This window comes from Rissa tridactyla, chromosome 8 (assembly GCF_028500815.1).
Source record: "Rissa tridactyla isolate bRisTri1 chromosome 8, bRisTri1.patW.cur.20221130, whole genome shotgun sequence".
Taxonomy (NCBI): Eukaryota; Metazoa; Chordata; class Aves; order Charadriiformes; family Laridae; genus Rissa; species Rissa tridactyla.
In genome coordinates, this window is record NC_071473.1 from 16,906,449 (window position 1) to 16,931,093 (window position 24,645).

At 43.7% G+C, this 24,645-nt stretch overlaps 1 protein-coding gene across 4 annotated transcripts in view; it reads right to left on the bottom strand.

Annotated features, from left to right (window-relative positions):
• Nucleotides 1–1,206: 1,206 nt before the first annotated feature.
• ADCY9 (adenylate cyclase 9) overlaps nucleotides 1,207–24,645 on the bottom strand; it is a 96,569-nt gene continuing 73,130 nt past the window's right edge. For 3 of the 4 annotated variants that reach the window (XM_054211770.1, XM_054211767.1, XM_054211771.1), the window contains 4 exons: nucleotides 23,708–23,867; nucleotides 20,647–20,795; nucleotides 17,753–17,794; nucleotides 1,207–11,940 (listed from right to left, as the gene is read on the bottom strand). In XM_054211770.1, coding sequence (XP_054067745.1) covers nucleotides 10,752–11,940; nucleotides 17,753–17,794; nucleotides 20,647–20,795; nucleotides 23,708–23,867 — 1,540 coding nt within the window. In that variant the 3' untranslated portion in view covers nucleotides 1,207–10,751. The remainder of the gene's footprint in view (nucleotides 11,941–17,752; nucleotides 17,795–20,646; nucleotides 20,796–23,707; nucleotides 23,868–24,645) is intronic. The other variant, XM_054211768.1, reaches the window with a different exon arrangement.

A 24,645-nucleotide genomic window follows, 5' to 3' on the forward strand; every position in this document is an offset into this window, starting at 1 on the left:
ACCGCTGGCTGCGGAGCCCATCGTACCACGCGTGTGCTCCAGTACTTACCTTGTCTTTGGGAAACCCCTCCTCTATTTAAAATATGAAGGAAAGCAATAAAATCAAGACTCTTGGAAAAAGCAGACTGACCTCTCTGCGATTCCAGGACAAAGCTCTTGCGACCGGAGGGGAGAGCAGGGAAACACGGGCACCCGGCTGGACCTGTATAAAAGTGTACGGCCACAGGGCCCCGCTGTCAGCAGGGGCCAGGAAGAGCAGGGTTTGGCGCTGCCGCTCCGTGCTCCTCAGCGGCAGAGGGAGAGGAGCAGAGCACGGATCCAGAGGAAACCTGCAGACCTTCCAGGTGGAAACCTCACTTTGCAAGGGCTCAGGACTTCATTAGGGGTTTTTTCTTCTTCCCCCAGTGAAACCCAACGAACAGACGAGACCCTGAGGGAGGCGGGGGGGTGAGAGACAGAGAGAGGGACAGACAGACATGGGGTTTGCTGCGGAGCTGCCCGCAGCAGTCCAACACCTTCGGCTCTGTTCAGCCGCACAGGGTGAGATTTTGAAAGGATTTATGGCTCCTCGTGCCAGCCGCTCCTGGTCAGCCATTTCTTTCTCTGTGGACTCTTACTCCAGAACAACAATGCCTCACTCCATTTTCCAAGCGGCCTAATTTGCATAAGGCACTGGGATTCCAGAATAAACCATCCACGCTCTCTGCTAAAGTAAAAAACAAAACCAAACCTATTTAGAACTCATCCCCAATTTTGGCCAACGCAAGCTCCCCACGTGGAAAAGCTCTGCTGGGACCTCCCGCCACAGCCAGCAGTGACAACCCCACGGTGGCAGAGGTGCTGCTGCTGCACAGCCCCTTCCCAACAGCTTAGAGTGGTATTAAAATGAGGAAAAATTAGGAAGGAGTCGTCTTCTCCACCAGCTTTGGGAAGAGGAAGGTCATTCACTGCCAACCGACACATCAAAGTGCAGCGGGTGTGCGTGACAAATTCCTTTCACATTTAAAATGCCTTCTAAATATGCACCTCATCAAGAAATTAACTCGGCGGTTTTGTGATTTATCAAAGAAACATGGTAAAAAGCCAGATCCAAAACAAAGGGCTGAAAAAACTTCTGTTCCAAACTATTATTCTTCGAGACAATGTGCAAACGGCACGGGACTGTGTTTGAAGTCGTGCTGGAGCCAAAATAAAAAAGCAAACCAATTTTAAGTTGACATAGTGTATTGTGAATTACTTTCTCAGCTTTTCTACATCTAAGATAGCGTGAAATGATCTGCCAATACAGTAAAACAGTTTAATATACAATTGATTACAGAGCCGTAGTAACGAGTCAGAGATAATACGCGTTTTTATCTATATACATATATAGCTTAATATTTCACAGATACAACTTTTTTTTTTTTCCATTTCGGTTTTGTCAACGAAGCAAAAGGCAGACTATTTACAGTGAAGCTGCTGCGAGGAAGCCCCGTCCCCCAGCAAAGCCCCCGGCAGAAGCTGCCAGCTTCCCCCGCGGCGTGTAAACAGACCCGTTCTCTCTCTTTTTGCGAGAAGGTTGGGGAGAAGGTAGCGGGAACACGGGCTTCGCTGGGGTGGGAAGAGAAAGGAAACAGAAACGTCATGAAGAAACAATTTCCAGCTAACCTGGAGACTTTAAAATGGTTTAATTTGCCTTCCCCCCCCCCCCCTTTCTTTTTAACCGGAAACTGTTCTCAATTAATGTTTCAATTCATAGTAACGTTCTCAATTCTGTACAATCTCCACGTGCGCTTGTGCAAGGCCAGGCAGTGCCGGAGTCTCGGGTAACACTGTGGAGGCAGTTTTTAGACAGCAGGGGATGGTGGGGAGTCCGCGCCGGCCACGGGCCTGCACCGCTGCCCGAACACCAAAGCCAACCCTGATTTGAGTTTCTCACTTCGAAAATAATTTCTTGCAGGCTGTAATCGGGTACCGCGGCTCCTGACGCACAGGAATTGCTTATATAGGGGTCACGTGTAGGTGTAATACTGCATAAACTGAGGTCGGACAGACCCAACCCCAACCCGCCATGGTCAGACAGCAGCACCTCCACGGTTTTAATAACTGGTTGAAATTTACTCCCGTGAAAACGTGAAAGGAAACCACTAGGCCAGGAGGGAAGACGGATTGACAAAGGCATCCGACAGCCGTCGGGCTGACCGCGGACCAGCTCAACCCAGCAGGGCAGCGGGACGCTGGCCCCAGAGCAAACCTCCCCCAACCTGTGTCACCTCGCCAGCTCGGGGAGCGACTGCCCAGCCCGTGGCTGCCAAAGCCCGGCACTGCTATGGGACCCACGCGGCGGCTCCTCTGCTGGGTCCGGCGCCAGCGGCACGTCCAGCTCCTTCCCTGACTCACCCGGCTTTCCCATCACCTACATCCCCGCCTCCTCCATCTCAATGCCGGACCGAGAGAGTCTGGGGGTGGGAAAGGAGGAATCCAGCCCCTGCCGCCAGCAAAGACAACACTTTATGCTAAGTTAAAAAACACTGTTTCACAGAAAGAAGGAGCTTTTCCGAGTAATGCAATATATAAAAGCCATCACGTCAGCCCTGGGGGAGCGAGGTGACTTTCCTGAGAGCGCGGGGGGAGAGCCTGCCTGCCTGTTCCCGGGCGATTCAGTGAGGGTGGCCAAGGTCCTTATCATCTTTGGATACTGCCGCCGCCTCCTTGCAAGAAGGAGACACCCGCTATGGAGCAGAAAAAATTCCCAAATATTCGGCGCAAACTTGAAACGGTCTTTTGCCTTTCAGCAGACGTTTGGAGTTGGTTAAGGCTCTTGGCTTTAAAAAGTTTATTACTTTGGAAGTTTAAAGCTGTACTCGCAGTAGGGTATAACAAGTCCCAGCATATATCTACCTATCTCAACACGGCCTCTGAAAACTAGAAGTAATTAAAATTGGGGGGAAGGTTATGGCAACTGTAGACTTCTAAAGGTTAAGAGAAATGTCTGACGGTGCCGGTGGGGCCGTGCCGGTACCTGGACAGTGGTCAAATCCTGGTTCGGGCAGCAACGTGGCGCAGACCACTGTGATCCCGCAAAATCCTTCCTTTGGGCAATTTCTAAGGTCAACAGCAAGATGGAGTTACACAGCTAATACTAGAAATAAATCTCAAACAAAGCTCTGGTCTCACTTGAATAAAGGCGAAGTTTCAAAGACGCTAAGGAGGTGTTTGCTCTCTGGGCACGCCCACAGATGCACCATGCGCTGCATTTTCCCTGCTCTGAGCTTAAATCTCTCAACAACAAATTGATACAAACTGTCTTTCAATTGCAAACTAATATTTAGCCAATGCATTAAGTTAGAAACAAGTGAAGACATGAGTGACTAAGGGAGAAAAGAAGGAAAAACTCGAGAAAGTCGCTTTGTTTTGACTTGTCAAAGGAGGATTTGGAAATCAATGCTCAAATCAGGGACGTCACCTACTGGGATGCTCGGCTCTGACTCCCACTGCTCATGGCTGGATGACAAGTTGGTTAGAGCTGCACTGGTTAGAGCCAAAAATCAAAATTTTACTGTTCCCAGCCACGACCTTCTCTGCAGTTCTTCAGATCCAGTGAACGCTCCAACTTCTGCAAATCAAAATATGTGTTGCTGCAGTGAGCCAGAAAACAGGGAGAGAGCAGAACAAACTGCGTCAAGGTGTGAGAAGCCAACACAGCAGCCTTGGAGCCTTTCCAGAAGTGTAAAACACCAATGACTGCCTCCTCGACACCGATTCCCAACCTGGAGATGCGCGTGTGGAACAGCTGCTAGAAAACACTCTTCTTGGGTGCACCAAGAAGAGCGTGGCCAGCAGGTGGAGGGAGGTCATCCTCCCCCTCTGCTCTGCCCTGGTGAGGCCACACCTGGAGTACTGTGTCCAGTTCTGGGCTCCCCGGTTCAAGAAGGACAGGGAACTGCTGGAGAGGGGACAGCAAAGGGCTACCAAGATGATGAGGGGACTGGAACATCTCTCTTATGAAGAAAGGCTGAGGGATTTGGGTCTCTTCAGTCTGGAAAAAAAGACGACTGAGGGGGGACCTTATCAACGCTTATAAACACTTAAAGGGTGGGTGTCAGGAGGATGGGGCCAGGCTCTTTTCAGTGGTGCCCAGTGACAGGACAAGAGGTAACGGGCACAAACTTGAGCATAGGAAGTTCCACCTAAACATGAGGAGGAACTTCTTTCCTGTGAGGGTGGCAGAGCCCTGGCACAGGCTGCCCAGAGAGGTGGTGGAGTCTCCGTCTCTGGAGACATTCCAAACCCACCTGGACGCGTTCCTGTGCCACCTGCTCTGGGTGACCCTGCTCTGGCAGGGGGTTGGAGGAGATGATCTCCAGAGGTCCCTTCCAACCCCACGATTCTGTGAAATGATGTGAAATGTGTTGGCTCTAGAGCGGCATGTGTGGAAACGCCGGCGCCTGCCTCCTGCTCCTCGCCAGCTTGGTGAGGTGAGTAAATGTCTAGCAGGTAAAATAAATTACCAGGGGGAAAGAAAAAAAAAAAAGGCTTTAAATATCTTCTACCAACCTATTTTTTCCCAAAATAATCTTCTTTCTCAAAAGCCAATGTTGACTTTCAAATGTAAGTAACGAATATTTCTATACATGTTGTACAGACACTCATCCCCACTGAAGACAAAAAGTTTAGCTTGTCTTAAAGATTTAAAAGAGGTTTTATACAGAAAACTTGCATTATTTTTTTTTCCTACCAGAGCTTTACCCAGTGTCTGTAAAGCACCTCAAAACTCTTCCCCACGCCACCACTTGAACTGAGCCGCTGTTAAGACACAATACATTTCACCCCTACTTTATTTTCTACTCAAACCTCTCCAGAGCCCGCTGTTTGATTTTAAATGAAGTCTAATAAGACAAAGACAATAAGCTCCTGGTGTCTGATTTTCTTCTCATCGCTCTGGACAGAGTTCAGAGGGTGGCGTTAAAGCAGATTTAAAAAAAAAAAATAGGCACATTTTAAGGCTCCCAGATCCCACAACAGAAATCATGCATTGCTCGGCCCGCTGGGGAGCCAGGACTCTGCTCCGCACCCGAGAAACCTTCCCCTGCAGCAGCCAAGCAGAGACACCACACCTGGAAAGTAAAGACCAGCCTTCAGAACAACCTGACACCTCGTTTTACGCTCTACCTTCTCCCTTTGCTCCCTGATTTCAGACCTGGAAGCACATGTTATCATTCACAGCATCTCCCGCGCTGCATGTGGTTGCCCAGTAAGCCAAAACCCCGTTTTTATGCTGCATCCTATGCTGCTCCTGCTGCATTTCTGCAGACCAGGGTCTTCCACCTCTCCATTACATTTTGGATACATTTTAGCAGAAAACGGTCCAAGGTTTCACAGCTCTTGACTGAAAAATCTTCAGACCATCACAGCACGCAAACTAGATACTGGGCAACTACAGCATCTGCAGGAATTAGCATGTAATGGTTACAATTCCCAACTTTTTACAGGAGTTTGCAGAATCTCACCGCCACTGCAGAAGATAGTCTCAGCAACAGCAAACAGTAATTCAGGTTTTTCTCCTTACATGTTGTCCCCCAAGAAATCCAAACAAGGACTGCTACAGCCTGTGTAGAGAACTCAAAAGGAAAAAACATTGGAATAAATGACTTTTTTGCCCAAATTGATGTTCCACATACAGCTCAGCCAGGTCTCAGGATCACTCCGAGACCCCAGCTGGGTTTTCGCAGCTGCCTGGCCATTGAGGTGGGAGCTCAGGGGGATCCCCGCACCTCTGCCTCCACTGTTTCTCTTTCCACATGAAAATGATTCAGTATTTACAGTCAAACCACCCCCGAGATATCTTCAGCAATTGGGAAAGTCACATCAATAAACAATTACTGCATTTTTAGCACTTTTGTAACTAAAACAAGACTTAAAGGAACTTCAGTGAATCCCAATGCTGACAGCAAACACTGGGTTTTATTTCTTACACTCTTCTGCTTTTGCACCCTTGCTAAAACTCCAGCTAATAAAACTTTTTTTTCCTACTTCTGGTGTGATGAAAAATGTATTTTTTGACAGAATTCTTAAATTTAAACTACTGGGATGCGCCTGCTGCTCTTCTATATCTTCTGTCAAGCAGCTTAACAACACCACCACAAGGAGAAAGCTGCAGCTTTTGGTCACAAATGGACCAAGATATCACACCAAGCATTCTTCCCCTTTACGTTAGGAAATGCAGAGAGGCAGAGAGCAGCGAAAGCAGCGTCTGAAGCCCAGACCTGGCAGCAGCAGGGTTCAAACGCCACCGTGCCGTGCGGAAGATGCAGTTCAGCAAAGGTGAGGAGCAGGGAGGCAAGAACCACTCGCCCGGCCCGGACGGACTGAGCAAACAAGACTCCAGCAGGGAAGAATGAAGAAAACAGACACGGTCTTTACATTTGGCAAAAAAACCCCACCCCAAGACGCAGAGTTAAACAGCTGAATGCATTATAACCAATCTTGGGCGCTCTCAGCCTCCCGTGACGTTGCAAAATAAAGGCATGACGTCAGTAACTGCTCCCTTGCAACATTTTTTTTGTTGTGTTCAGAATTAAAGTTTTAAGAACAGGTGGGAGTTAACAGTTTTAAAATGCCAGATACCCTAAAAGCTTGGCTTCTTAATCATGAATAAGCTCGTCTTTAACTAAAAGCTGGTACAGGTAGTGTTTGGTTTATAGCTCCTTTCATTTTTGTTCCATGCGCCTCTTTTCTCTGTTTTAGCCCTGAAATAAGAGTATCCAACTACTTAAATTTTTGTAAAGCCCTTGAGGAGTCCACCCTCTCCCCCCTCATTTTATCTTAATAATCCTCTTGTGCTTTATATTAGGACACGGCAGGAGCCGCGTCAGGCAGCGGCACCGTCCCACCCTGCTCGCAGCACTCGCGTTACCTCCAGCAACCGGGAACAGCCCCAAATCCTGGGAAATAACAGGCAAATCTGTTCTTCTCTCAAAATCATCAACGCCAGAAGTAAATCAATGGGAATGTCATTTACTTGATTTTTTTTTTTTTGAACAAGAAATCTGTCTCACAGAAGTAGCTGGGAGAAAAAGAAGCGTTTTTGTGTGTTAGCAGCAGATTAAGACGACACTGCAGAAAATATTCAGCATATTCCTCATTATTCTGTGCTCTAGAGGGGCTCCCGCGAGGGAACCGTGGCAGAAGGCAACATGGGGCTAGCAAATATTCAGCAATCTTTCCCCTTGCCTCCCCTCCTCTGGACAATCTTTAAATTATCACCATTAAAACACCCTGCAAATACAAAATGCAGCAATGCTCTGGTTATTCTTGCAGAATACGCTTCCAGGTACCTGGCCAACTCCTCCGCTTTTATACCGGGTTCAAATTGTGCTGGCACTAACGGAACAAGCCCAAAAGATATTGTAATGAAATGAACTTTGATCAAGGCCTCTCGCAGGCGCACACGTGTCACGGCTGCAGAGAGGAACGCAGAACCGCGCAATGCCTTAAAAAACGCCTCCGGAGCAATTTTTGCGAGTATTGGAACATCTTTTCAAAGGCGTGAGAAGGGAAGGTGTAAAGGTTCAGCTCCCGTTGTTTTACAATCGAAAATAGGCACCTCCTTGCTCCTCGTGCCTGGGAAAAACTCACTATCCAAATGGTACATTGAGAGCTTAGCTTCCTGGTTTTGTTAATACGCTGCATTAAGGAGGAGATTTAAAATCTCCGAGAGAAGACGCGCAGCCCGAGTTGCTGAAGGCTTGGCTGCTGCCCTGGTAGCAATAAGCACACAGGGCTACCACGAGTTACTCAGCTTTTCACGGCTCTCTTCCCAGCTTCAGAGTTAAGGCAGAGTAACGTCACCGGCGGTTCCCAGAGCAGACAACAGCCCTTGATTTCAGAGTCCACTAATACTTCCGTCCTCAGTCATTTTATTTGTTTTGTGCCAACAAATATCAGAGGCCCTGGTATTTTATTTTTTTTTTTTGGTATTCTAATGTTAGCAGAAAACCAACAATACTCCCGCAGCACCATACCACGACAGCACGGGACCGTTCTTTACTTTATAGGCTGGAGGATGAGGCTTTTGTATTCTGCAGTGCATTACTTGAAGAGAGAGAGAGGAGGAGGAGGAGGGTGCTCTGGGTGCGGGGCCCAGCTCCAGCACCTTCTCCTTTCAGGTTCCATCACGGGGTGCAAACCTCCCAGGGGACGCGGGGCTGTTGCTGGTGGAGGTTTAGGTATTGTGCAGGGTCTCACGCGAGAGAGAAGCTGGAGCATCTCGCCTGAACTCTGCCACCGCAAACAGCGGATCAATGAGAGAGAAATGCTGGGTAGAGTCGTCTATAAAACTGGGAGAAAGAAGCGAAAGGGAGAAAGGTTTGAATGACTTTGAGACGTTACTATAACACTAGAAGGCATGTAAACAATTCTGGACCACGTTACCTCCTCTACTGTAAGAAAAGGAATACTGACACACACTCAACTGAAACGAGAACCCTAAAAATGGTTTCAGGAATACATTCTTCAGATGCAAAGAGGTATTTGCAGAGTTAAACTACCTGAAAGTTGGAAGTGCAACCCACTGTGGGGAGGGGGGCAGAAGGGGACGAGTTTTAACCTAAGGAGAAGGAAGGCTGCTGTAAAACTGTGCAGTCACAAAAACTTTATATTGTTGCTCGTCGGGAACAGCCCCCAGCCAGGCTACAGCATCTGTGGCAGAAGGGGGCGGGGATGAGTAGCCCCTGTCAGTTTTTTGTGTGCTGGCAGATTGAGCAAATAAGGTTAATTTTCAATATCTTTCATATCAAACGCAATTCAGACGCGCATAAACAGCGACTTTTGTGAGAAGAGTGTGCAGCATCTTGTTTAACTAACTGAGATCCAGAAATCTCACAGATTTACATCTGAAAAGGCTTCGAGGGCTCCGTGCTGACAGTGGAGTGTAGATGGATCTCAAATAGCTGAATAGGAACTTCACAACGTATATATTTATTACTCGAACGCCAAAAAAAAAAAATCACATGGAGAATAAAAAGAAGTATTAATATATTCTGACCTCAGTTCAGATGGAAAGAAAGAGTTAAAACCCACACCAATACGCAGACAGCACAGCACGGCATTTCACCAGCTCTTCCCTGACTAAGGAACTTAATTTCAGGCATAAAAAATCCTGTCGTTTTATTTGGTGTCAAAAGGAGTTAGTCGAACTGGAGTAGTCGGATAATGAATGTTATCCGAAGCAGAGCATCAAATGTAAGTGAATGGTGATGGAAGCATGCAGAGGGCAAACTGGTGTAGTCTAAGGCCCCCGTCCTGCAGTTCCCTCTGGGAAAGCCGGTTCCTGGGCTCCCGCAGGTCTGCGGTCCCAGGGACCTGGCCCAGAGTCATCTGCAGGACTGGGAAATTATTGTGCTTCTCAGCTCACTAGAAAGGACATTTTTTTTTCCCTATTCCTGCTTTCAGTGGCACGCAGGGAGCATGCTGTTCTATTCCCTGCTGCAAAAGCACAGTGTAGGGGGGAAAAAATAATCCTGAAAAATATTGTGCAGCACCATTGATTCAGTACAGAGGGAAGCCAGGGTACTCAACTGCGTTTGGTGGCTTCGGAAGTTTCACCAGCTTTGAAACAAATATTGCCTAGGTAACATCCTCACAGTGGTTGGTAGTTCGAAGAGGCTGAAAAACCATCTTATTACTCTTATTAAACCAATTAACAATTCATTTCGCCTGAGCCCTTCTGCACATGCACACAAAAACCCCCCAAACAAAATAAAAAAAAAAAAAACAGGAATAAAATAAATAAATAAATAAAGGCATTCCCAAAACATTTATTTTGCTTTTCTCTCTCTCTCTCTCTCAAATCAGACCAGCTTAGAGATACCACCACCTTCACCTACCTTCGCAAATTCAGCTAGGGCACGGAGTAATGCGAAACTGCTTTAAGACCTGAATTGTAACACTCTCGCGGTCACTCATCTGCTTCTGGAAACCTGTCCTGAGAGCTGGTGAAGTCCGAACCCTTATTCCATCCCCACAGATCAGTAACTCATTGGCTATATGGAAAAGAAGTGTATCCAAAGCACACAATGGCACATTAAGGTTGAAGAAAGCATTGGTAAAGGAGAATAAAACTACAGCAGTTGTTCAGCCTACTCTACCTAAATGTTGAGCCACTGCAGAACTCCTCCTCCAGCCCAACACGGAGTCAAATTATGTCACCCCCTCGCCACGACATTCTTTTGTGGTACGTTACTGGCACTTTATGTCAGTCTCATATGGTAGATACATGCACATTTGTCTGTGTGTTTACATACAAAAGGTCTGTTAACAGTAAAACATTGTTCAGAGAGATATAAAAAACCCAAGGAGTTGCATTAGCCAAAAAAAGTGTTTTGTGAGAAACAACAATAAAAATGATATAACCACAGCTTTTCTTTTCTTTAAAATTAGATAAATACCCAAAGCTATGATTTCACTTGGGGCCTCTGTACCTTGACAGGGAGTCCAATGGAGTATATCTGAAGGCACTTAATATCCTCTACTCAGCTGTAAGATGGTTGCACAGGGAGCTGGGGAGCTTGGGATGTGATTTGGGGCATGGAGGAGAGAGATGGATGAAAACAAGCCCTGAAGAGCTGTGATCCACACAGCATCAGGCGCTGAAATGAAAACAAACGTACAACCCAGGTGTTGAGAAGGTCTCTCTTGAAAAAGCAAACTGCCAATTGCAAATGTCTTTGTGTTTCTATTGACAGAGCACTTCATGCAACTCTGACAGTGCATCATACACTCTTAGAGATATTTAGCTTTGTCAGTTCATTGACCTCCTCAGTTCCCGCTTCCTCACAGTCAGTCTTCTCCGCGGCTTTGCCAAACCTGCACCTCTCCTCTGCTCTCGCCGCATCTTTCTGGAGCTTCTTGGTGGAAGGAAGGATGTCCTTGGTTTCTGAGTTATCTGTGCCATGGGCTATCTTATCAGAATTCTGTACAGAAGGCACCAGGTTGGCAATCTCATCCGTCGGAGATCGCCCAATGCTGCCATCCACTTGAACCCGAATGTCTGGAGATATAGACAACTGGTGATGTGGCACGATCCCACTGTCCATGCATTTTGGGTAAAGGTAGGTCTTCATCTGACCTTTCCCCTTCACATTGACCGTCCCCCTATAGTCAAAGTCATACCCCATCTTGTTTAGGATGCGGTAGCTCTCCTCACTCACCTGTATGCGACACTCGACGCCGGTGGTGTCCATTCTGCTAGCAATGTTCACAGTGTCACCCCAAATGTCATACAACAACTTGGTGGTGCCAATGACCCCAGCAGTGAGGGGGCCGTGGTTAAAGCCAATCCTAAGTTTAAAATTAAACCACAGCATGTTGTTGTTGAAGTCATCCACCACTCGCATCATTTCTTTGGCAAATTCAAAAAGGGTCTGCAAATGTCCGTGGGGATGGTTGCTGTCCTGACACTGCGAGGTGTTCAGTCCCGAAGCAGCCATGTAGGTTGCCCCGATTGTTTTGATTTTCTCAATGCTGCTGTAATGCGGTTTGCTCAGCAGCTCATCAAAATCCCCAATCAATTCGTTCAGGACTCTGTAGCACTCTTTGCCTCCTTCATAGTTCTCTTCATAGAACTCGCTGAAGTTCACAATACTTGCAAAGATTACTCCGCTGCTGTCGTGGTTTTTGGAATAGCTCTGGGAAACCTTCAGCTGCTCGGCCACGTGGTAGGGAATAATATTCCTCAGCAGCCAGTCAGCTTGATCCCTCATGCTCTGAATTTTGGTGCGATGGAGATCAGCCTCCACGTCTCCGTGGTAGTGGAGGCGGTAACTGACCTCAAACTCTCGATTCAGAAACCAGACCAGGAGGAGCAGAAGGAAGGAAACTAAAATCACTTCCTGGCCGATCAGGTCTGCTGGCCTCTTCATGTCATTTGCCACCGAGCTGTTGCACGGACTTTTTGTGGAGCTGGAAGCAGAAGAAAGGGAAGGACGTGAAAGGTGTATTTAAAAAACACTGAGTTAGGGCCCTGCCATTTCTTCTCCCTAGTTCGAAATCCTTTTCTGGAAAAATGTGCAGGAAGAGTATATCACACACTAAATTATAAAACAGGCTTAGGTAACTTTATCTGCTGTTAAGCATGCTAAAGAATTAATTTCATTCTTAAACTCACTGGGTACTTCCTTAAAGGGATATCATCAGGTTCAGCAGCACAGAAAGTGCCCAGCCTTTACGGTCATCCTATTTTAAGGACTTCACCAAGGAAACAGTTATTGTTATACCTAAATATATAACTAAACGCACTACATGTAACTACGTATGTAAAAATGCTTCATAATGCCTGTGTGTGTGTGTTTAGATATATGCGTGCACATGTATAGGAGGTGTGTGGGTAAGTTTTGTGGAATTTATCTTTTTTTGTATTACCTCCAATATTCAGAAACACCTGCTTTATATACTCCTAGTGCTGTTCCCTTGTCTCCTCATCAGAGAGCAGTAACCTTTGCGCTGCGCCTTTAATGTTAACACACGAAGGTTTTGGAAGAAGATAACCCTGTACAAGACACTTGATGGAGAACTGCACATCTTCTGCATGAAAGCAGAGAATATGGAGCTTGGGGTTGACATCTTTTGTATGTTATAACCACTGAAGCTTTTTGTGGCGGAGACAGAAAGTTTCTCAAAGTGCCAAGATAAAAAAAATATTAAAAAATGTCATGTCTCGCATAGATTGAGAGTAATATTTCAAATCCTTTTGACAATCCGTCGACTGCCTGTGCAGATTATGAAGCACTGATGGAGGATGCTTCCAGTGCCAAACCGCCCTTAACAAGGAGACATCTGCAGTCTACAATCTCGACTTTCTGGAGAGATGCAAAGACACCAATCTCATCCAAGAAGACACCACCTATGCAATCCTTGAAACAAAGTCTAAACCCAGACAGATTGGCATGCAGAGATTTCTGGAGTCGCTTAACTGCAACTTTTTCTATAAAATTATGCCAAAGCTTAAGATTTGATAGGAGCAGACACATGCTGAAGTTTTTCAAGCGAAGAGATGGTTTGATAAATGAAAGCATCACATCAACCTTTCTCCTTGAAAAACAGAAAGGCAATCCATATCTCAGTGTCTGTCGGTATTTCTCTTGTGAAGGTATGTTAGCAAAAGGGATGAAAACCTCAAAGCACAACTGTGGCAACAGCTCAATAAGAGAAGACTAAATTTGTTTCGGTATTTCTAAGTTCAATTTGTTTCTTTATGTCCATGTGGGACACACCTCCACTTCTGAAACTGAAGCAGACATTTTAGCAATTGAGCTATATTATGGACCCAGTTTCTCTTTCTGAGTGTTCATTCTCAAATATTTGATTGACAGAAAAGCGTGATGAAGCACAACCAGAGCACAGCTATGAAACAGATGAATGTGCACAATCTCTGGAAACATTTGTATGCGCTATGGTCTTTGTTTACATCTATTCGCTTTTATCATAGTAAGCCTACAGGACAAAAAGTTTCCCCTAAGTAAAATATTTACAATAGGTTGAATTTTAGATTAAAACTAAGCCTGCACATCATGTTGGAAATCACTCCTTTTGTTTTCAACCAGAAATATACTTCTCCCAGGACAAGCGAAGGTATATCCATTTTATTGGTTTGATATTAAAAAACCCACGAGGGAGGAATGAAAGGAGGAGATTGCTCCCAACTCACAGAAGAGGTCCCTACAATCAGGTTCCCGTAATTGCTGGTGCGTCGCTGCACTAAGACTACTTCCTTTCTCCCTTACAACTACTCTTCTCAACAGAACCTCCATTATGAACCTATTCAGTTTGTCCCTAGAAAGACGAGTCAGAGACTAAGACAAAGGCAAAGTTATTAATGACTAGAATGGTAACAATTCCTGAAATACAATGTGCTACCCATTTTGCAGGTGGCAGAACATTCTCCCAGTGTGATGGGCTTATAAAACAAATCAAGGGGAGCGTAAGTAAGAGAAAAGGTTTCAGAGAATAAATAAGGCTGGAGAAGGTGACGAATGAATCTCGGTTAAGGAGCACGATTCAGGTTCTTTTCAGAACAGTTCATTATTTTCCGTTACCTTGTGGGAAGAGATCTGCTAGAGGACCTGAGCAATGACATGTTACTCCTCCGAGAGTACGAATTTGATCCAGATAATCTGCTCTAACATCAAACATCCCTGCCACAGGGATTTATGTAAGTCATTAAAGGCTCTTTATTTACAGTTTATTGTACAAAATACTCCTCAAAGTACTTTAATTCCTCTTAAATGAATTAGGCAAGCACCACAAATTTTACGTTACAGAAAGTGGCTCGCATTGAACAGAAAATCTGCCTTTTAAGAAAAACCTGCTGCCTCCCATTCACCACTCCTGAAGTACTGTCATCTGCGAGCTCTCAATCATCTCCTAAGCGCTGGCCTGACCTTGTTTCCCACGTGGGCGAACAACCTCCGAGATCTGCGTGTGAAATGAGTGACTCACTCGTAAGCTGACCTGATTTCATTAATAAGGTAATGGGTTAGTATCTCAAAAAAGAAGGTGCAGTATCTTTTCCAGAGAAGGCATTTTTGATCATGATACGACTGCTGCAAGCATTAGTACCAAAAGCCGTGATGCCAGCCTGAAGGAGGGAGCAATTACATCTTACTTGTTTGGAAATCAAATTTCTGGACGTTGCAGTGACCAGGTTAAAGGACCTACAGGACCATAAATCATCTTACACGGTCAGTTTGCAACGCTGACCTGAAGCTACCCTCTAGAATGAAAAGAAAAACTAAACCCCATACCTATAACAGAAAGGATCACACACCGCCACATCTTTTTAAGCTCTACTTTTTATGAGGTGCTGCAGCAGAAAACTAATTTTAAAAATCATTCAAACTGAAATCTTAAGCCGACAATGTTCCTTTAACTCAAACTGGTGACGCGCTTCCTGGCACAGATGCCCAACTATTAACTTGGCATCTTCATCCAGGCTGCGTGTTGAATATGCAACAAGCGAGAGCTCCGGAGATAGAATCTCCTTTGGCTTGATCACAAATCATAAAGATAATGGCTTTCTACTTATAAAGATTTTTGGAAAGCCATTTTGCTTCTGAGCCAGTAACCTATGTTTGGATTTGGATATCTTACTATATTTAAAGAGGATGCATGCCTGCTACATCTTAAAAAAGAATGCAATGTGGGGAAAGGGGAAATCAAACAGCTGCTTTCGATGAAGAACATATAGTGGATGCACATAAACCCCCACCACCATCAAGTGATTTTAGTCTTGCACCTCAAGTGGCCTATCGCTGTTCCTCCTCGAGCAGTTGCAAACCGGAAAATGATACACCCTACCTGCTCTGAGATAAGAAATGAACGAAAATGAGAAATATTTCCTGCTAAAAAGACAAAGTTTATGGTCGTATCTCTTTTGGGCTGAAGAACCGGTCTGTCTGGAAAACAAAGCAGATTCCATATTCTGACTTATCGAGCATAGCGTAGACAGTCCAGAGATGAATTTTGTGCTAAGACTTCATAACCATTACTAGTATCTCGCTTCCCAAGCAACATTAATAATTATCTCAATTCTTGATCAAGAAAAGGGAATAACCTCATTAAAGGCATGCAAAACAAGTTTGGCCCTCAGAACTTTGTGCTGACTGGGGTGAGCAAGGAATCTTTTTCATTTATTTATTTCAGTGAGAAAGGAACAGCAAAAAAGTTCGTTGGGATATGGCAGTTTCAAGTTTTTATTGGGTCACCAGCAGGAGAAAGGGGAAGTTCTGTTTGCACAGAAGTCTAGAGCTGTGGTATTCAATAATGTACATTAAAAGAGAAGTTGAATTCTGCCGCAAATTAATGGTAGAAACAGATTAGGGCAGCTTCAGATCAGCGGAGTCTGGACTGTTAAGAGAGATCAGGCTGGACCAACGCCGTTCCTGCATTAAAGCAGAGGCAGAGACCAACTAACCCGACAAAACCGCTGCCGACCTGCAGAAAGGGCAGCACCGCCTCGTATTAACACACGCACCGCAGCCAGGCATTATATTTCCCCAACTGATGGAAGGACAGTCAAAGTGCAAATCTAGGACATCTCATAATAAAAAGTTTAAAACGAAGCTTAGAACTGTTAAATGAGCCTGACAGTCTGGTCACTGCCTTAATCTGGTATTTAAATCACAATTTGCAAAGCAGGCAGAGAGCGCTCCATGCCTGTTCGCAACAACATCTCCTGCCTGGTTTGGTTTGGTTTCTCACCCACTTTTACCTTTATTTGTCCTGAGTTAGAACTTATATGATATATTTATGGAAGAAAAAAATATTTGCATGCAAACAATGCTCGATAGCTAATTATTTGTCAGATCTCTAATAAATGATGATGTAGAAATAGCCACTTAGTGGAAGAGAGGATTGTCAATTATGTAAGGCAGAATGAATTATTTTTTAGTGATTAGCAGCTGGTCAGGAGCCTGCTAAGCTGGTGTCAGCGCTGGGCAAGATATTCGTAATTCTGAGCAACACAAAAGGTTTGGCCATTTCACAAACTAATAATAGACCACTAAGGATCCAAGCTCAGGCTCATCCTAAGATGTTACTTCCACTGATCACCATGCTTTAGTATTTTGTACATTGCCTTTTCAGCAAATTCCCTTCAGTGTTGTAGTTTGCAAAAAAACGCAAGCCGCCTCTGTTCTTTGGCTTTAACTTTCCATTTTGGATTTAGTGAACTGGAATTCTGTTATGAAAATGTTAAGTTATCTTTCATGAATCAAAGCCATACAAAAAGGAAAACCCACCTAAAAAAAACCCCAACACCAAACAAAAAAAAAAAAACCCAACACTGTAGTAAGTGCTAACTTCTTAGTGAATAAATATCTAACATGAAAGCACGCTTACCATCTCTTGGTACTTAAAAACCATACGTTTTCTAAACTACCATAGCATTCACGTAGACGAAATTTTTAAAAAATTCACCTTGTTTTGATACATACTCCCTTTAAAAGCAACATGCTCCTGAATAGACATTTGTTCAGATGAATTACTGAGTCACATATTCACAGGGTCGCTAGTTCAGTCAAGTACAACATGCCCCCAGTGTTGCTCCCAAATTTGTAATTAGGAAACACATACTTTTTCTAATACCAAAGACCAGTAAAACCACTTTAAAAATAGTCCTGCAAGACTTGCAATAAACCCATGAGAAATTCAACACTGAAATAATCAGAGTGAATCTTTAACATGTTTATTTATAAGGGACTATTAATAACCCAGGGAAAGAATTCTGTTTGTTTGTTTGAAAGTCTGGGGGTTAAAATTTCATTTGTTCTAAAATGTCATTTGCTGCAGCTCCTCTACCCCAGGGAATTCTCACCTGGCCAGCTGAGGAAAGCATCCAACCCAGCACACTCCTGAATGGTGCAAATCAACCAAGGAAATCAAATAAATAGCTCATGATGTACAGATAATGCTCTAAAACCTGCTACTACTAGAAAAACAGATGCTATTTTATATAGCTCCTCCATATTTCTATTTCCTAGAAATTAACGTAAAAAGAAAATAGCATTACAGCACCGGCATCTCTCTGATGATTTTTGGTCATACCCAAGTCCTCTGTAAAGGAAATTACATACACAAGGAGCTTAAACACAACTTGCTGAACCAATTTGTCCAATTCCCAAGTGTATTACTGCAGATGCAAAGTTTTGCTCCGTATAATTGACTGAAAATATTTCTATCCCTAACCACAAAGACGGGAATTTTATGTAAAGCTTACCTAAAGTTCTGTGCCAAATCTAGATGAAAAGTTTCCACGGAGCTGAAATAAAAAAACGCAATGATTTCAGAAGGAAAGTTAAAGCAATAAACAAAGCATCCTGCCAGAATTTCAGTTAGCATTTTAAACTTTTCTATTATGCAGACCGTAGGACCAATAATTGCACGGCAACGCTTGATCAGCTCCAGACAAACTTTGTTTGAACATGACTTATCTGCACAATTTGCTTGGAAGAAGCAACCAGTCAGAGAGAGATGCAAACACCTCTAAAGGGTAACTGATGATAATGCAGGCGAGATGATGCCTGGAACGCGTAATTGTTACACAATCCAATCTTACCTCGGAAACACGGAAAAGCAATTTCAGAACTCTAAAATCCAGTTATGCCTTCATCTTATCTGACCACACAATAGAAAGATTTAAAAAAAACAACCAACCCAAAACGAAACCCCAACCCTCTCAAAACAACAAAAAAAATCCACCCAAACAAATATAGAGTCTATTTTTGAAAATGCCATTACAGAAAATAAGTAGTTCAAGCAATTTTTGTGTTTGCTTGCATTACAATTTCTCTACCGTAATCAAGTGTTACAACTCTCAGGATTAGTAACTTTTGGAAAAAGTAGTAAAGAAATCAGCAGAATGGATTTGCCTGTGATGCACATAAAGCTGCAATTACCACTGTGAGAAAAATCAGTATCCAGATTAACAATAAGAGAGGAACACAAAAGTTATTGTTAACAAACAAAAGTTCTGGGTCTCACTAATTCAACCTGTATTATTTTTGTTCATGACTGTCCTGGTTTGAGGACAATTTTATAAATTACTTTTTCAGATTTACAGTTGAACAGCTCTGTCTATTACTTTAAATATTTATTTTTAAAAGATGAAATAACAACATATTCCATGATTTCTGTACTTCACCCATTAATGGTCACCTGTATTCAAACCACAGGTGAAAACATGCTATAATTAGCAAAATTTCTTAAGATAATGTTTCTTTAACATAACTACCACCCCTTTAGCAGCCAGCATAAGCCGATGCTATGAACTGGTAAAATGGCAAAGTCTCCACCTCTCTGCTTGGGAACAGCCTTTCCCAGTCCCTTAATAAAGTTGAAATGCAGGGAAAATCTCAAGTTTTGTGGCTGTCTTTCTGCCCAAAGCCTTAGTACAGAGCTGTTGCACAAGCTGATTTAGTAACCACACACACAATTTGTTCTAAAATGTTGCCTTTGAATAAGGACTTAGGAGTTACAATTATGGCACCAAACCTTCTGATATTATTCAGCAATAAAACGCCTTTCACATGGATGCACAGAGGTCTGTTCAAACAATCACTAGGCGGAACGTCAATTTTTTGGCTTCGCTGCCTGCCTTTGCATGAAGACTTTAGCTACTCCAAAGACATTGCATTAGCCCATTTTCAAAGGCTCTGCCGTGGACCAGCATCCAGTTCTGCCCCGCTAGCTCCATGCGGACACGCGAGCACGCGTGTAGCTGAACGAGCTGCAAAACCCCTGCTTGGGAGTCAAGAAATGGCATCAAGGGCTTGCTCTTTGCTGACTTCCCTGAAAAACCAAACCTGGGCAGAACTTCTCAGTGAAGCTGGTGGGTGGACAACGGTTGGCCGCGTTAGAAGGGAAAAAAAGGCAAGGGGTGGAAAGCCAGCTTTCTTACTGGGAGAAGGTCACTTAGTGTGCTGGAGGAGAGATGGTGTTAGCTAAGCTGGACAACTGAAACCAAAGAGACAAATCAGAGTGCTCTGCAGAAACAGGAAAGGGATTTTTCTTTAGTCTATTATTTAGAAACCATTTGTCAGCTGACTCCAGCTCCAAGTTTGTTTTGTTTTTTTTTTTTTTTTTTTTTTCCAAGGAAAGGCTTTCTTCCAACAAACTTCCCAGCCACTTCCAAAGCGCAGACATGAACAGGAGTGACTTCTGTTCTCTCTGTCTTTGTTTATGTAACTTAGATCAAGATTAAAAGAGACCATTGAAGATACCTGAAGAGAGGATAAAAAGCTAAATGCTCACACAAAACATGTATCTGCAAATGCTTTTTGGTTTGTTTGGGGTTTTTTTTCATGTTTCTCACCATGATTCAGCAGGCCTCTGAAGAAGGGTTTTTGATAAGAATTAGAATAACCTAGCATAAGAAGTCCTTGTAAAGTCCGCAGTATGGCTAAGATATTTCTTAAGCCATTGAGAAGTTCAAGTTGATTACAAAATTTTGACAATAGGAGTGGATGGCTGGAAGGATTCCCTCGACTCTCTCAGCAAGGAAATAGAAGGAGAATACTGCAAACAAGTTCTCCTATGGGGAAAATGGCTTATCAGAGGAAAAACTGAAAAGCCTTAAGGTTATTGCACAAAAACTGCATTAACGTGATTCCTCTGGTTACTGCCTTGCAACGTCCTCTGAAAAGGCAAGACAGCGAGAAAGGAATCAGGGTATCAGAATCCTATTAAATCCAAGCACCCGTCTTCCACAGAGGAAAACTCCTTGAGGAAGGAGGTGGAAGAAAAGATACGTGGTTCCTAAGGGTAGAGGGGTGTGGGGGAACAACTGAGCTCTCTGGCACCACCAAATGCCTCAGAAATTTCTGAATAAAACAGATTTTTCAAGCAAACAGTGAAAGACAATTTTATGGGTCTGATAAAGTGTAAGTGTGCCCTAGAAACATATCAGTTGAAGACAGAGTGTCATTTCAACACAGATTACAGAAAAGGGACCCGCAGATATTGTCCCGAAATCCTTTAAAAAAAAAAAAAAAAGCAAAACGCTTCCCAAATCAAATTATTAAGTTTCAGATGCTGCAGAAATTCATGGTGGATACTAAAATCCCATTTGTTCATCTGAAACACTGCCCATGAGCGCTAAGGCGTGATGCTCACCTGTCCGGACACAAGGAGACGTAGAGCAGGATGAGAAGCACTGCTCCTACTACGGTTGCCAACACAGATCTCATCCAGGAGCTGAGCTGGCAGAAGTTACAGTACTGCACAATGGTGATGAGAATTGCGCAACACATAAACATGGTGTACTGCAACAAAGAGAGAGAGCGCGAGTTAGCTTCTTCCTGCTGACTGGAGCCCTTCTGCACATCAACGCCAGAGTAAATTAAAGAATGTGTGATATAAAAGAGAAGGATCTAATTTCGTCTATTCTATGCACAGTTAATCCCTCACGGTGTCTGTAGCAGGAGACAGCACTTGAAGATGGAGGTCTTCCCTTCGAAGAGCAAGAAAACTTTTAGCACAGGTTGTTTGTCACAATTTTCCCTAGATGGAGTTTTGCATTACAGCATTACACAGCCGTTATTTCAGTAACTTTCAATACCTTCAGCTTACCTTTGCAAAAAGCTCAGTGCCTCTTCTTATTAAAAAACAAAAAAAGGGAGTAAACATTCATGGTAACCTCCTCTCAGTTACTGGGGTCAGAACCTGCCTGTTTTAAACCGGACGTCAACTGCATTGAGAACACGGAACACGTTCACCCTCTGAAACTTCGCCCAACTGCTTACCCGTAAAAACACTTCTTAGCGGACAGTATCATACTGGCCAGCAACAGGTGATCTCAAAATAGAAAAAAATCCGGTTTGATAAAAAAAGGCAGGTATCAGTCATCGTCAAGTGACACTCGGTAACAGCACTTGTGCCAATTTGAAAGGACAATCTTAGATTTTCTGTTCCAAATGCCCTATCTCTCAAAACCCCAAACCTTTCCCTTTCCACATCTTTACTGGATAAAGAAAAGGAAGGGCAGGATGGATATATTTCCCAGAATGCCTTCACTTCCCCGAGATACAATCTTACAGTGGTCAAAACTGTCAAGCTGATGCACAAATTTCAGTTTTATCAAGAATATTCATGACCATCCAAGCTAAAAGAGACTCCACAACAGCATTATGGAGTTCTGTTCTAGCTATATATGCACTTTACAGTATCAAACGATCATTCTCTCCCTTTCTCTCTCATTTTAAATTTCCTTTACAGCTGAAGTGCAGAGACTGCAGATTAGCAATACTGTAGCATAACAAATAAGCATGTGATTCATAAGTAGGCATAGTGTATAGGAAAAAACCTTACAAAATTTACCATTTTTAAACCACAAGCACAGTTGTTGTTTTTTTAAATGACTCAAAAATGGATAAAAGGTATTTCAGAAGTGTCCATAAAAACCCGTAATTTAAAACTTACTTTTTTTTCCCCCATTTCAGGTCTCCTAAAGTGGCAGAGCACTGGTTCTCACTCCAAGTGATGCCCCAGCATGAAGCCAGCCTATAGAGGGTCAGTAAGTGCTGTGTTTTACTATGTATGCATGGCTTTGGAAAGTTTTTTTTTTCATTGCTGTTTTTGTTAATTTTGGTTTTAATTATTTTATCTCCAGGGAGGGTAATAAAATGCTATGAATTAAAAAAAAACTTTGCAAAACCATGTCATAGTAAAATATGACACTTACCTGACCCTCTATAGACTGACTCCGTTTCCTAGAGCTGCATGGCTGTTGAAAGACTGAGCACAAGACGAGTTGGGACATCTCTTGGAGAGTGAGCCAGCAACCCCACGACTCTGGAGGACCTGCAAGAGGAAAGAAAGCAAAGTTCATTCTCGGTTTGGTGAGGAACACCAGGCTGCTGCCTGAAGCATTTAGACCGATCTGAACCGGTATCGAGAAAAGACTCATAAAATGGTTCTTCCAACATTATTTTTAAATGCTTGGAGAGATGATCAAGGATGGAAATGAATGGGATGATATAAAAATCAGCAGACAGATTTGAGAGATCTGAAGGTTTTCAGCTCCCTTCAGCGTGAGGAAAACACTGCTACCATCAGTTTACTGGTAGTCATGAGGGAGGAAGACCATCATTAAATCAAAAAAAAAACCAAAAAAACCCCCCAAAAAAATATCTTAAAAATAGTTAACTGAAATTCACAAAAGGTAAAAGCTGCAGAATGATTTTAAACATGGGATGTGAAAGAATATCAAATACGCTCTTCTGTGACCGTGATAACCATGGATTATATGTTTAAATCAGGAAGGACCAAAAAATGTCTGGTCCACATGTTCCCATGAAACAAACACTTCCCAACACTTAGTAATAAACTGTGATAGGAAGAATGATGAGGATCTAGTCATTACCTACGCCCAGGGCCCTGAAATAGCAAGAGGTTTGTGAAACAGGATTCCATAAAGACCCTCGAAAGGAAGGGCTGTACACCGGGCTACCTCACAGAAACTTACAGAGAAACAAACTTTCATCTCCGGTTCCAGTCCATTTTATTCACAAACAGTTTTAACCATTTATTTTTATGCTACAGATAGCCTTTAAATTAAACCATTCTTCCCCCTCCTCAATATTTAACCCTTTGTTCTTCCTCCTTCTAAATGTTTTTATTAACGGTCACACCAAACCCCCTGCAGGCCTTTCTGTGGCTGGGCTAAATATGGGTAATCAGACAATCATTTCTGTGTACTGAGAGCTCTCTCCCTTGCGTTTCTCCATCTAACTCCGCAAAGAAAACACATCCACTGCTAATACTATTCTCACTGTTGAGATTCACCAACGTGCATGCATTAAGTATACACAGCATCTCTGCTTACAAACTCGAAATCAAAACCAGAATGAATGCAATGAAAACCCTGAGATACACTGCTTGCATTATCTAGAATAAACACCTGCAGAAGTGTTTGGTCTAAGAAAAAAACAAAACCCCAAAACTACCTAGGTAGGCAGGCATATCCCTCTCCTCCTTTGTATGAGTGTTATCAAATAAGTAGGTGACTGTGTTTACATAACAAACTAGACACTTCATCGCACAAAAGCCCTATCCCTCTAAGGGATCTGTATCAAACAGATGTAAAGCACGAGGGAGGTGAAGGAAGACGGCAGGCAAGCAACAAGCTTTGTTAGATCCAAAACGTCAGATTATGAAATAGAGTTCGACAACTTACATGTATATTTGTTTCAAAATCAGAGGTGAAGTGTGAAAAAACTGCAAGAGCTGGGAGAGAAACCAGGATTGCACCGAAAAAATGTCGAGGCAGCCAGCCAGATATCACCTCCAGGAGACGCTTGGTGCAAGTCATCACCTCCTCCAGAAAGAAGGCCATTCTGGAACAAATGAAATCACAGATCCAGGCATTAATTTCAGCACATCACTTCATATGTCTCAATTACCTGTAATAATATAACTTCAAATCCTTCATGTAGGCTCTATGAGCAATCACAGCACGTTCCATGCCATAGCACCTGTTGGTAGTTTCAGGAATTAATCCACCTTTGCTGAAAGATGACGGATTGTTTGCTCTGGCGAGGGGTGTCAGCAAAGGGAGGGAGAGCAAGTGGGATAGTGGGCTTCGAGAAAACAAACTGAAACCCAATTTTCACTTACGTGGAAGGTAAGCATAGGAAAGACTTCTCTCCATTCTTGAATATTTAACCTTGAAGCAGGTGGGGAGAGGGGAAGCTTTTACAAGTTAAAAAAAATTACTTTAACAGCAGAAACGTTTGAAAAGCAGGGCTGTGTACCCGGCTGACAGAGCAGTCACCCAGAGGCCGCGCAAATCCATGCCACCTGAACGTTATACTGCAACCGAAACCAGTTCTCCCAGTTCCAGCCACCCCGACAGAAGCTCCTGTCTGCAGTCAGGCTCCGTTCCCTCTCCGTAGGAAAAAGGAGTGTGGGCTGAGAGCTGGCAGCGGTTGGGATGAGCACCTCGGGGGCCAGCTGGCAACCGAGACGCTCCTCCGCTCGCCCGGTGGCATCCATCATAGCAACCCAGTTGGCTCCGTGCAAGGCATGCGGGAAGGAACGGTTCTTGCCTCAAGCTGCCGGTAAAATGACGGCCCAAAGCTGTGATGTGCCAAAGGAGCCAACTGGAAGAGCTCT